The sequence below is a fragment of the Dermacentor silvarum genome, chromosome 6, assembly GCF_013339745.2.
Source record: "Dermacentor silvarum isolate Dsil-2018 chromosome 6, BIME_Dsil_1.4, whole genome shotgun sequence".
NCBI classification, from domain to species: Eukaryota; Metazoa; Arthropoda; class Arachnida; order Ixodida; family Ixodidae; genus Dermacentor; species Dermacentor silvarum.
Window position 1 is genome coordinate 73,880,109 of NC_051159.1, and position 13,692 is coordinate 73,893,800.

The 13,692-nt window shown below is 45.5% G+C and overlaps 1 protein-coding gene across 5 annotated transcripts in view; it reads right to left on the minus strand.

Annotated features, from left to right (window-relative positions):
* Window positions 1–4,018: 4,018 nt before the first annotated feature.
* The window catches only part of LOC119455590 (sulfide:quinone oxidoreductase, mitochondrial-like), a 39,898-nt gene continuing 30,224 nt past the window's right edge, over window positions 4,019–13,692 (minus strand). For all 5 annotated transcript variants that reach the window (XM_037716995.2, XM_049668886.1, XM_037716996.2 and 2 more), the window contains exons 8-10: window positions 12,848–12,915; window positions 12,015–12,193; window positions 4,019–4,680 (exon numbers count right to left, since the gene is read on the minus strand). In XM_037716995.2, coding sequence (XP_037572923.1) covers window positions 4,620–4,680; window positions 12,015–12,193; window positions 12,848–12,915 — 308 coding nt within the window. In that variant the 3' untranslated portion in view covers window positions 4,019–4,619. The remainder of the gene's footprint in view (window positions 4,681–12,014; window positions 12,194–12,847; window positions 12,916–13,692) is intronic.

Consider the following 13,692-nt stretch of genomic DNA (forward strand, 5'->3'; position numbering starts at 1 on the left):
ACGTCAGCCATAGCTTTCTGCTTCGTCCGCATCTGGTGACATCTGACGCATGAAACGTCGGCCAAAATCTAGATGAGCATTATGCAGTGTCTTATTTCGATAGTGCTCGAAAATTTCGATCACGATCTGAACTTGCCGTACGACATGGTTATTAGACAAGCCGGCTTCGAGCGGGCTGCCGCTTGCTTTAACGAACGCATGGTAGCGTGACGCAAGGCCTTCAACCGCGGCGAAGGACCTTCACCGGTGGCGTGCACGGACCTCTCTTTCTAATTGGCGCTTGCATACGGGCATGACTGGTTTGTCGCTCGGGGCGCCTCGTTATTACCGCGGGAAGATACGCACACTGAGGCAAGAATAGAAGGTATACAGGCTCGCACGTTTCGTGCAAGCGCAATATGGACGTGCGCCCGCGTGGCTCTATGGGAAAACTTGTCTCGATTTCGATGGCTCCTACATGCAAGCGGCCGAAGGTTAACTGGCAAACCGATGACGGCGCACATTTCATTAGCGTCTGCGTACGCCGGCGCGAGCTTCCTTACGTTTTGTGAACGTAGCGGTTCGTCCTCTTAATCTCGCCAAGTGTGCAGGTTCTCAATTATTCATTCCACAGCCGCTCTATCCTGTCGACAGTTGTAGGAATTCTCTTTGCTACTCTAACTAGTCTCTATTTGCGTGCGAAAATTCACGGCCACCAGTGGTGTCTGATTGGCGCACTCTCAACCTTGACTGCGTCCGGCTGGCTTGCCAGTCCAGTGCCGTGGAAGAAAACCTACAAGGGTTGTGCAGCGTGAACCACAGAGAAACTGATGATGAATTTCTTATGAACACTCCAGGACAGAGTGGCGGTATGAGAGAAAATATTAGATAATTTTATATTGCCACGATTTTAGTTAGAGTCATATCATGTTGTTTCTTGTTCGAAGTGCCGTGGACGTAGTCATTTTCATGTGCCTTTTTCACACTCAAATTCTTGGCAACATATTCATTCGCCGCATCTATCTAGACTTTACGTAAAAGAGACGAGAATAACATATCACACGAATCGGAAAGAAACATTGCTCACCGCTCAGAATGCATACCCTTACTAATCATTCAAATATTGAACACGCCTATCTGTTCGAAGTCAACTGGCCGTCAGAGAGCTTGAAGCATAACACGTGTTTCATTGTTCATTCAAACTTCATTGATACACCTTGATAAAACATGCAACGACCTATCACGACTTTCCTGTGCGAGCTTTCGACTGTCCTTCCGCCATTCAGACGGTCAAGACGAGCGTCACGGCGTCTAGACCTGCTGACGTGAGGACAGCGTCACGCAAGACGTAAGCTCCCAGCGTGTCGTAATCACACGAATGTCTCCTGTCCGCGTTGCATAGCTCTCGAGTTCTGTGACCTCTAGAGCTTCCTAAACACTGAGCTCTCATACCCCTGACCTTTCGAAAGGCCATTCGGGCGTTCAGCGACTCCATCTGCCGGTACCATTAGGCGACGTCATTTGAGTGAGCCATAGACGCAGGAAGAAACACTATAAGCTTATAAATTGTTGCACCAACGTACGTATGCACAGCCCTTATACCAAGGTCACGGAAGTTCAGGCGCTCGTACTGCATTACTCTCTCTAGCGTCAGTGAGGCCCACACTGAAGAGTCGTGAGCGGTTCGGCCTTGCTGCTACACAGCCATAAAAGAGAAGGTGATGTGCCGAAGGTATCCGGCTAGCATATCAAGTCTGGCGCTGCGCGTCTAGCAAGAAAAAAAAAAAAAACACCCATATGCGAGCGGAGCATTTCTTGCTTGCCTTCGCTGCCTGATGCGCGAATTAAACGAGGGTGTAGGGTGGGTCTCTAAAAATGTGCAGCATTGAAACGTCTTTCTACAGCTGTTAGGAAGCCTTCACAGACACGTTTCGTAGCAGGGACGTCATCTGTGACGTTGCACCCAGGTAGCGTCCAATAATTACGTCCGACACAAAAGCAAATACGGTGTCACTGGGAGGGAGCGTTCGTCGCCTTTAGTATCATTCGCAGTCTGTTATACTCAAACGCTTAATGACACTGGCTGTATAACACACTAACTAGCGACTTATTCAGTGGGCCCATTTCGCTTATTCAAATTGTGTAGCCTCGATAGTTGTGCTGCAAAAATAAATAAAAACTCAAAAGAGTCAGCCCTAATTTTAAAACACTATATTTTTGCGATTTACAATGTTATAGCATTCAGTGCCATCTGCGTATACCATCTGAAATAGAATCTGACATTTTTTTTTCTGTGCTCGCCTAGGATACGACGCTGCCTTGCCGCGACCCGTGGCGACTGATCACGCTATTGCGGTTGCTATGAAACTTAATTTGCTCTAAAATTTCTGCTAATTACTGCTTTAAGATATAACACAGTCTTGATTTGTAAACGTCAGTTTAACTAAGAAACCATGCATGTACTATCGACCAAAAATGTTTACGGACCACGGGATCTCATAAAACGCTAAATATCCGAGCAGCATTTAAAACTAGCCAGTAAAACCGTACATCATAATGTCGTTCGCATATATACCAGTATAGAGGCTGGAAATGAAATACCAGGCTGCGTTTTGTGGCTGCGGAGATATTGAGCTTTTTGTGAGATCCCTTGGTAAATAAACTTTTTTGGTCGATAGTACATTTATATCACCGTCAATAACGAATGACACTTTTTTTTGGTGAAGCTGCCGGCAATCAATCTGACCCTTAGTGCAACGAAGTGCCCTCGATCGCTCAGACTGACACAAGCTTTGCCTTTATGAGGACGTTTTAAGCACGCTGCCGTTTTCTTCCTTTGCTGTTCTAAAAGCTCGTAAGCAGTATAAGCTAAGACAGCGTTCTCCGTTGTCGTACCTGTCGTGAAGCAGTGCACGTCATTCGCGGCCTGATACGGCTAATCCAATTCTTCAGTTATGTAAGCATGCCAGAGACGTCATCGAAGATAAGTCATCAAATGAGAGAGACTCCCCAGCTTATCGAAACTTCCAGCGATAAGAAAACTTAAAACGTTCGGGCTGCAGATTCATAATTAAGTCTGGACATCTTGAGCCTGAACATTGGCTGAACGTGAGCCTTGACATCTTGACTTTTCCGTCGTTGCTTTCTCAGTAGTTATGGGCTCTCAGATAAAGAACTGCCGGGCGACTTTAACACAATAAAAGGGCAGCAACATTCCCAATCGACTGCACTGCTAGGGCATGACTTGGACCAAGAGTGCAGCACCCGTGACGTTGTAGTGCCGTCACGATTTCATGGCGATTTTGCTCACTCGTCCATATCGTGAAGGAAAAAAACACATAGAAAGTGCTAGTGTTAGTGTCATGTATAAATTCTGGTAAAATTTTGTGCTATTTTATTATTTACAAATAATTATTGTCAGCCAGGTGTCGGGAACTTCGTCATTCTATTTTCAGCACGTCTGTGCATCCCATCCGTCATATTTATAATGGCTAATCCTTACAATAAGCACTTGCTCCAGGCTTCTTACAAAACAACATCAAAGTGCTTCCAATGTAGACATCTATAGAAGGATCTGCCATACTGTTGTGCCCTGGAAGGCAGAATTGAAAATAAGAAATAGGAAATAATACAATTATGTCGCGGCGCTACTTGGAACTTGACACGTTTGTGTCTGTTTCATATACAAAGCAATATTTAGCTTGTTCCATATGCTCAGCGTAAGAACCCATTTCGTAGCAGCATCCAGATCTCTACAGATTGAGCAGAGACTAGTAGTAGCAAACTGCTATACATTCTCTTCCGTTTCTGTAGCACATTAAATTAAATTTGTTTTTCATAGCCACGGCTGCGAGCGGGTGCGACGACAGACCTTCAAATCCTGCAGGGAGAGGAAGCGGCACTCTTGAGAAATGGGTGCAGAACATTAAGAGGAAACGCTCTCTCACATTTCACCATTTTTAACCAATTAACCAGCTAAAGGAATTCTTTGCGATTTAGAGCACAACTTGATAAATTCGGAGGCTAAGGAATCGGTAAATGCCACACTATTAAATAGCGCCTTTATTTTTGATGTTTCATAAACACAAAACACAAAGCACTTAGGTGCACGAGGAATTGAAAAACTTTTTACAGCAGCGCGCGAATAACAAGCTGTACAATATTATGCGGCTTTAACCGCTCAAATGACTAAGTTGCATAGTGGCACTACACAGAAGAAATGATACTATGTAGTTGGTATAGAGTACACCCAACTAGTCTATAGAGCATAGTTGGGTGCACTGCACGAAAGACTTGATACTACGCAGACGCTTATTATAAAATAAAACTTGAATACAAACTATCGAAACATATATTTGCCAACCTTCTGCACAGTTTTGAATTTTGCAATATTTCCTCTGGAATGTATGCACACCACATGATTTCCGTTCCTTATCAAAATTGGAGTGTAATCAGTCTTCGTAGCGTGTGAAGACAAGTAAAGTGGCTCAAGAACTGCCCAAAACTGGCATAGGGTATCCGCTGCACCCCTACGCAACAGTCACAATCAGAAGCGCCTGCTTTTAATCGAGGCAAATTAACATTCGTAGAACACTGCAGCGTAAGTAAATGCATACACTAGCAAAACAAAAATCGAAATTTCATTTAGAGAATCCCACGCGAATCGCTTTTCTGAAGATTCCGGGGCCTTCCCAGTAGCCACTGAAAAAGAAACAAAACGTTACAGGTTACTCAAACACGTTATTCAAAACGTTGTTCTAGCCACTTAAGGAAAAAAAAAAGCTACTTCCTTGTTATCTTCGACACAAAGGAAGACCAAGTTTCTAAGAACGTGCCACAAACTGGGCCTATAAAAGTTATGCTTTCAACATATCATAGCATGTATCTATGAGCTTATCATTTGTTACATTTTCCGAATAGCAACCCTAGTTTGCTTGATTCACCCAGTGTGTAGGCAAGTTTGTTGTAGTACTGCGCCGTCACCTGCCTTCTTCCATTAATCCCCCCCCCCCCCTACCTTTCGCTACATCTCCCATTTTCCCTTGCACTATGAGGAGTGACAAATCCGAGTCACGCTCTTCCGACCAACCGCTCTTCCTTGGTGTTCCACTACAACCTCTCTGTTTTTCGCAGTGGCTAAGCTAATTATAGGCATTGCGGTTTTTAAAGATGACTGGTTTCCTGAAGTGGCTGTGTCAACATGCGCCTGCTCTCTCATTTTTGCTGATCTTTTTCGGTCTCTGAACCTCTGGTCACTCGTTAAGAATTGGACCCGTACCGATTCTGAGTGCCTACGTCGCTGTGGTGTGCTCAAGCGAATGAGAGCTTACTTGGGACATCATCTCGGGGTGAGTGACCACAATATAGCAGATTTTCGCACTCACTAGTATGACAAACAAAGTTCGATGATGATGATGATGATATATGTTGTTTTGTGGCGCAAGGGCCAGCTATGGCCAAAGAGCGCCAAGACGTGGTGTACTGAGTGAGCAATGGTATGATCAGTGACAGTGGATAGGTGTAGGGTGGCTGTAAAGGGGCCTAAAATCCTGCGCACTAAAGGTGCGTAAAAGACAAAATACTAAGATCATGACAATGACGTGATAGAGGCGCAATGAATATAATATAGTATAAAAAAGTTGCAAGGGATACAAGGCACTACTGCCTCACAGGGACCCTTAGAAGCAAGGGCCTGGAGGAGAGTGCATTTCAAATATGCTGTCGCAGCGGCGTCCTCTGAAAGAGGATGCCACTACGAATCTCTCGGGCGAAAAACTTGCAAAATGTCGAGGTCGTTTAAAAAGGCTAAAACTGAATCGTGCGGAAATATCGGGTCATTATGTAAAAACATAGCTGGGTGAAGGGGTATATTCTCTTTATAGGCTTGAACAAAGTGCTTTTTTCTTTCAGGTTCTATTAATGGACACTGTACTAGGATGTGAAGTACAGTAAGTGCTTCCCCGCATCTAGTACAGGTTGGTGGTTCGCCTCCAGACAGCAGGTAATTATGCGTGCTGTAAGTGTGTCCTATTCTGAGCCTACAGAATAGGACATCATTTCTTCTAGATTTCGTGGTTGATGGCCAGTTTCCTAAATGGGGCTTAATTAAATGGAGCTTGTTATGAGTCTGGCCGTCCCACAAACTCTGCCAATGGACCCGAAGTCTCTTGCGTAGATATGGCTTCATATCATGAACAGTGACGGGCATAGATGTGTTGCCAGCTTTTGCCTCGATGGATGTGGCAAGCTGGTCTGCCAGTACATTTCCCTCGATGTCTCGGTGTCCTGGCACCCAGCACACCACAACATGCTGCCCAGACGCATAAATACTACATATGAATGAATAAAGCGATACTATTACAGGATTTTTGTGCCTTTTAAGAGATTTTAAAGCTTTTACTACGCTCAGCGAGTCTGTGTAAATGATTGCTTTGGGTATTTTAGAGTCCTTGATATGTTTAAGAGCCGACAGTATTGCATAAGCCTCTGCTGTAAAAATGCTCGTTTGTGGGTGCAGGGCGTCGGCATCTGAAAATGATGGGCCAACCGCTGCATAAGAGACGCCAGCATGAGACTTTGATGCATCGGTGTAAAATTCCGGACAGGAGTATTTATGCTGCAGTTCGAGGAAATGCATTCGAATGTGTGCAACCGGGGCGTGCTTCGTAACATGTAAAAATGACAAATCACAGTCGACAATCTGCCACTGCCACGGTGAGACCTGTATAGTGGGTGTCATTAGACGATGTTCAAAGAGTGGGACATCCATTTCCTCAGCCAGACTTCTCACACGCAACGAGAAGGGCTTTCTTACTGCAGGTCGGTTATGAAAGAGGTGGGAGCTGGACAAATCATTTACGGTGGAATATGAGGGATGTTCACTGTTTGCATTCACTCTAAGAAAATACATGAAAGCTGTGTAGGTCCTCTGCAAGTGGAGGGACCACTCATTGGATTCCACGTAAAGGCTTTCCACAGGGCTTGTCCTAAAGGCACCTGTAGACAATCGAATACCTAGATGGTGGATGGGGTCCAGCATCTTCAACGCGGTTGGGGTGGCTGACTGATAAATTATGGCCCCGTAGTCTAGGCGTGTTCGTATGAGGCTTTTATACAAATTTAACAGACACTTTCTGTCACTACCCCATGTAGTGCGTGACAACACTTTTAAAATATTCATTGTTTTCATGCATTTGTTTTTTAGATGTTTTAGGTGTGGTATGAATGTTAGCTTTGTGTCAAGAATTATGCCTAAGAATTTGTGTTCCGTTTTTACAGGTAGACTCTGTCCTTGCAGGTCAATGTCGGGGTCAGGGTACAGTCCTCTCTTTCGAGAAAAAAGGACGCAGGTGCTCTTTTGTGGATTTAGGCAGAACCCATTCTCGTCTGCCCATTTAGCCACCCTGTTGAGACCAAGCTGAACCTGCCGCTCACAGATTGCAAGGTTGCATGATTTAAATCCAATCTGTACATCATCGACGTACGTTGAATAAAACATGTTGCGTGGGATGTATAGGCGCAAGGAATTCATTTTTATAATGAAGAGAGTGCAACTGAGCACCCCACCCTGTGGGACTCCAGTTTCCTGCACAAAAGGTCGTGATAAAGCGCTGCCAACCCGAACACGGAATGTGCGATTCAGCAGGTAACTTTCAATGACATTTAACATATTACCACGTATACCAAAGTGGGAAAGGTCTCTCAATATACCAAACCGCCATGTGGTGTCGTAGGCCTTTTCCATGTCTAGGAACACAGATAAAAAGAATTGTTTGTGAACAAAAGCTTCACGTATCTGTGCCTCAATACGTATCAGATGGTCAGTGGTGGATCGACCTTCGCGAAAACCGCACTGGTATGGGTCAAGGAGCTTGTTTGATTCTAGGAAATGTATCAGACGGCGGTTTATCATCTTCTCGAAGACCTTGCAGAGGCAGCTTGTTAGAGCTATGGGCCTGTAACTCGATACGGACGATGGATCCTTGCCCTGCTTCAGGATGGGGATCACTATGGCCTCTTTCCAGGCAGAGGGGATCTCGCCGGAGGTCCATATAGAATTATAGAGACAGAGAAGGGTTTTCTTCGTTTCAGAGGGTAGGTTTTTCAACATGTCATATAGTATACGGTCAGGGCCTGGGGCAGATTGCTTGCAACAGGTGAGTGATGCATGCAGCTCTGCTAGGGAGAAAGGTAGGTTATATGGCTCGTTCCCAGTGCTCTTTCGGTCTATTTTTTGTTTTTCTATAGCTGTTTTATATCTTATAAATGCTGGTGAATAGTGTGAGGAACTGGACACATGTTGAAAATGTGCACCCAGATGGTTCGCTTGGTCCTCAAGGCTGTCTCCCTGCGTGTGTACCAGGGGAGGTGGATGTGTTTGTCGTCCTCTTACTCTATTGACCCTGCTCCAAACCTTGGCCTCATCCGTGTACGAGTTGATACTTGATAAAAATGTTTTCCAGCTGTCTCTCCTGGCTTGTCTGCGTGTTCTCCTACCTTGGGACTTGATTTTCTTGAAATTTACAAGGTTTTCAGCAGTAGGATAATCGCGAAGCTGCCTCCATGCTTTGTTCTGCTGCCTACGTGCATTCCGGCATTGTTCATTCCACCACGGAACACGACGTTTGCTAGAAAGTCCACTTGTTTGGGGAATACACTTAGAGGCTGCATCAATTATGAATTTAGTAAAATACTCGACGGCACCATCAATTCCGAGCGATGAAATGTCAGCCCACGAGAGTTTACTGGTAAGAGTTTGGAATTTATCCCAGACCGCTGCATCAACCTTCCACCGGGGGGCATGTGGTGGTGACTCATATTGTCTTGTTGCTCTCAGCAGTACTGGGAAATGGTCGCTCCCGTAAGGGTTTTTTATAACTTCCCATTCAAGTTCTGAAAATAGAGACGGGGAAGCTATGCTAAGATCAATAGAAGAAAAGGTTCTATTTGCGATACAGTAAAATGTAGGTTCCTTCTTATTCAGGAGACACGCACCAGAGGAAAAAAGAAATTGTTCAACAAGACGGCCTCGCGCATCGATACGAGAGTCGCCCCACAGACTGCTGTGTGCATTGAAATCGCCAAGAACAAGATAAGGTTCTGGCAATTCGTCTATAAAGGACTGAAATTCATGTTTGTGTAAGTGGTAATGTGGGGGTATGTAAAGCGAGCAAATGGTGATGAGTTTGTTCAGAAGGACAAGTCGAACTGCCACTGCTTCAAGGGGCGTTTGTAGCTGCAAACGTTGACATGCTATGCTTTTGTGAATTACAATGGCAACACCGCCTGATGATGCGAGAGCATCATCGCGATCTTTACGAAACGTAACATACTGTCGGAGAAAATTTGTATGTTTCGATTTTAAGTGCGTTTCCTGTACACACAGCACTTTTGGATTGTGTTGGTAAAGAAGTTCTTGGACATCGTCGAGGTTCCTAATAAGGCCTCTGACGTTCCATTGAATGATTTGTGTATCCATAATGAAAGTAAATTGGTGCTGTGTGGACAAAAAGGAAGTGTTGCCTTAGATTACAGAGCCGTTTGCGGCCCTGTAATTTTGGTTTTGTCTTTTCTAGAGCGGTCCAAAGAATTTGGCCGCTCTTTAGGTGCTGGTTGCACCACCTTGCTTGGGGTAGTGTCCATAGCCTCTTGTGAAGCGCTGGACACTCGCTCTAACGAGCGATGTGTACGTCGTGTAGCCTTCGCCTCGAGGGACGAAGGCTGTGGCCTCACCAGCCCGGAGGCCGATGGAACCTCCTTAGCCTCTGAGCTGCGATGGCTGCTGCCAGCGCTAGTAGAGGCCTCTGGTGTGGCCGATTTCGAGGGAGGCAGGGCAGCCTCAGCTGCTCCCACCATGGGGGCGGGTGGAAGTCGCCTCAATACGCTGCGCGTGCCTTGGGTCCGTCGTGGTGCTGCCCCCTGTTGCACCACTTCGGCAAAAGAAGTTTTCATCGAAAATGCAGGTGAAAGACGCTGTCGTGCTTCCCGGAAACTGATATTTTCTTTGACTTTGATAGTAATGATCTCCTTTTCTTTCTTCCAGGCTACGCAAGATCTGGAATATGCAGGGTGGCTGCCATCGCAGTTCGCGCAATGGGCCTCAGCAGTACAGTCATCAGCAGAGTGATCTTTTGTAGCACATTTCGCACAAGTTAGTCGTCCTCGGCAGCTTTGAGAGGCATGACCAAACCTCTGACACTTGTAGCAGCGTCGTGGATTTGGGATGTAGGGTCTAACACGCAGTTTGAGGTAGCCTGTTTCGATTGCATCCGGGAGTGTGCTAGAGCCAAAAGTAAGTACTATGTGTTTGGTTGGTAGTTCTTTGTTATCGCGCCTGATTTTTATGCGTTGTACATTTATAACATTTTCTTCTTTCCATCCATTCAGGAGTTCTTCATCAGTCAAATCCATGAGGTCGTCGTCTGAAACCACACCCTTGACGGTGTTCATTGTTCGGTGTGGACTAACAGATATGGTTTTATCGCCAAATGCCACCAGGTTTGTTAGTTTCTCGCACTGCATCTTGTCTTTTACTTCAATGAGAAGGTCCCCAGTTGCCATCTTGGTGGCTTTGTAGCCACTTCCAATTACCTCCGTGAGACATTTTGACACCAAGAAGGGTGAAATGTTTGTTGCTTTTTTATCAGTGCTTTCACAGTGAATCACATGATACTTTGGGAATGTGTCTCGTTTCTTCAAAAAGAATTCAAAGGTTGCATCGGTGCGCCCCCTTTTTGGGGGACGATCAGGTGAGAAGGGTTTCGAGGGTCCCATGGAATGAGTTGTTTGTTCGGTATCAATGCCAGTCACCCACCACCGAGCCCAACGAGGGGACACGGCAGAGATTGTTATGAAGCAAGCACTGCCATGCCAACTGTACATTGTTACTATAACCGCATATGTTATAATCAAGGTAGATCATAACACACAAGGTTAACCCTTGCTGCCAGGAATGTTGGAAGTAAATGGAAGAGAGAAGAAGACAGGAAAGATTGAAGGTGAGAGGGATAGGCGAAGATTGGAGAGAGAGAGACAGGAAAAGGCAACTACCGTTTTCCCCCGGGTGGGTCAGTCCGGGGGTGCCGTCTACGTGAAGCGGAGGCCAAAGAGGCGTGTTGCCTCCGCCGAGGGGCCATAAAGGTCCGAACACCCGGCATCGGCTCAACCCCCAGGATCCTCTTTTCCCCGGACACGGCTAAGCCACGCACGGTTAAGCGTGGGAGGGTCCGACCCCCATGTGCTCGGGTCCGTGGTGTCGCAACCCACCAAACGCCTGCTTACGCAGGCGCCCCTGCGGGGAAACAAAGTTCGATGTACGGCATCAGCAACAAAGCTACGGCACTCGAAAACGGCCATGAACCCGCATCAATTTATGCGCATGAAGTGCAGGCTTCAGATAAATTATTGTTGTAGGCCTAAGAAAGGCTAAGGAATGCGCAGCAGAGTAACTTCCCGTCGCTAGAGGACACCTCAACCGTACTGCATTAGGTTCTGATCTGTAACGCATTCTGCCTTATACCCTTCATAGAATACGAGACGAGAACGTAACCTAACTTAGCCCAATCTAAGTCAAGAAAAGCACAGCGAGACAACTTGAGGAAACAAAGATTTTCTTCTTTGTTTTACACTCGACCTGATTTCACTTCTTTTTGAGACAAACCAAGAAATTTCACTTTAGGTCAGCAAAGGCGAAAAAATATTTTTGGAAATTTCGGTACATAAACACACCTATGTGCCTCTTTCCAGTTTGCTAAAGAATAAAAATTAAAATCAGAAGGTGCCAGGCATGTACTAGTTTTTTTCTTTCCACAAATATCATTGATTGCAATGTGCTTATAACTTATCTGCAGCGGTTTTTGTTAGCCCGACAGCTTCCATCGTAGTATTGCGCTTACCGAAAACATCCCTTAAACTGGCGAGATATAAAAAGAAATCATATCTTCTAAACTAAGCTCTGTTTCCACTTTGAGAGCTACTGCAATGAACCCGAAAGCCAACTCGCGAGCTTAGAGATAAGTCGATAGACTCCCACTCACCGCAAGAACAAGTTCCAATAGATGAAGGGCAGCATGTCCCTTTTCATGTAGAACATGCTGGTGCGCTCTTTGGCCTGGTTGAACGGGAAAGTTTCCAGCGGTTCCGATTTGGAGTCGAATTCAGCTAGGATGCATTTGTCGTAGCTGGTCACCAGCGGGCACGACGTGTAGCCATTGTACTGAGCGGCAACAATGACACATCAAAAAGAAAGAAGACGGGCAGGTATTACGTCCAGCATAAAAATATGATGTGCAACAAATCACATGTCTGATGAATACATTTCCGACGCCATCACCCAACAAAACCTTTAATATCTTTTGTCCTGTCCATGTAGCTCTTAGCGTTCGCTTTTCTCACCTGACAACAAGGGCAGTGGATTATAACAGGGGCGGGTACGATACAGCGTTCACTAGAAACTCTACTACAGATTTCCGCAGCACATACAAAGCCTTCCATAGAAGGGTTGCCCATCCACTCCAGGCTTTAATGAAATCAAATGATGAATTTTCATGGTAAACATCCTGCGTTATGGATCATATCTTGTACACCATAAAAACATGACCGGCCCTACACCTGTCCCCATTTTGTTGTGACACGTGCTGTCAGCTTTTCACTGTTCTGTGACAAGTGCTTCTCGCAACCCTTCCGTTGCAACGCTAACAAAGAGCGCCACAAGCATGCGTGAATTTTGATCCAAACAGCATGAGTGGACAATCATGACAGTTGGACGAATATCTTTGGCATAACATATATAAACAAACTAATTATTCTTCCATTATAACAAAACGGACCATAAAACGTTCTCGTGCATCTGAGCAATTGGTGCAGGTACCTTTTTGGTTGGTGCCTTGCCTTTCATCACGCTCGTGAGGTTTTTGCGCAGTATGCCGATTTCTCCAGCTGTTAAGAAAACCAGAAAGTACAAAATTAACTCCAGCAAAAGGAAAAAGAATTCACGCAGTTTAAGCATTGTGTCACGTGCTCATCTCCACACAGTCTGTCTGGTGTCATTATCAGCGTTATGAAACTTGACCCGACCAGTGTAAGCGCTTATCAAACCTAATTGGTCGTTATCGACCTTATCGGACTAAATACGACCCTTATCAACCCTTATGGGACTTGATCCGGCCGACCCTTATCAAGCTTTATCAGTCGGTATCAACCTTATCGCAATAAATCTGATCCTTATCAACCCTTATGTGTCCCTATCAATCTTATCGGACATCATCCGACCATTATCAACCCTTATCGGAGCTTATTACTTATCAGAATTGCTCCGCTCCGACCATTATGAGACCTTATCGCTCTTCAGCCCCTTATTCGTCCACGTCGAACCATTATCAACCATGATGAGACCCATAAGCACGCTCTCCTCATCAACTTATTGATTGCTTATCTGTGTTGCGCGACGTGAAGCGTGTGATCCCTCAGAGATCGGTGGCATTTCTGTCGGTGAAGGAACGCCTCAACCGAAGGCGCATCCCGCGACCACCCAAACTCATCGAGGATGCGGCGCATTCGGCATTAAATTTTCGCAAAATCGAAAGTTTTTATCTACAATGCTCCAAGTCGGCTCTACATGTGGTCCTAGAGATGGATTTTATTGCACCATCACGAACTATTTCAAGAAAGACTTCATAGAAACTGTTCTCCTTTGGCATTTGTTTTGTACTGCCG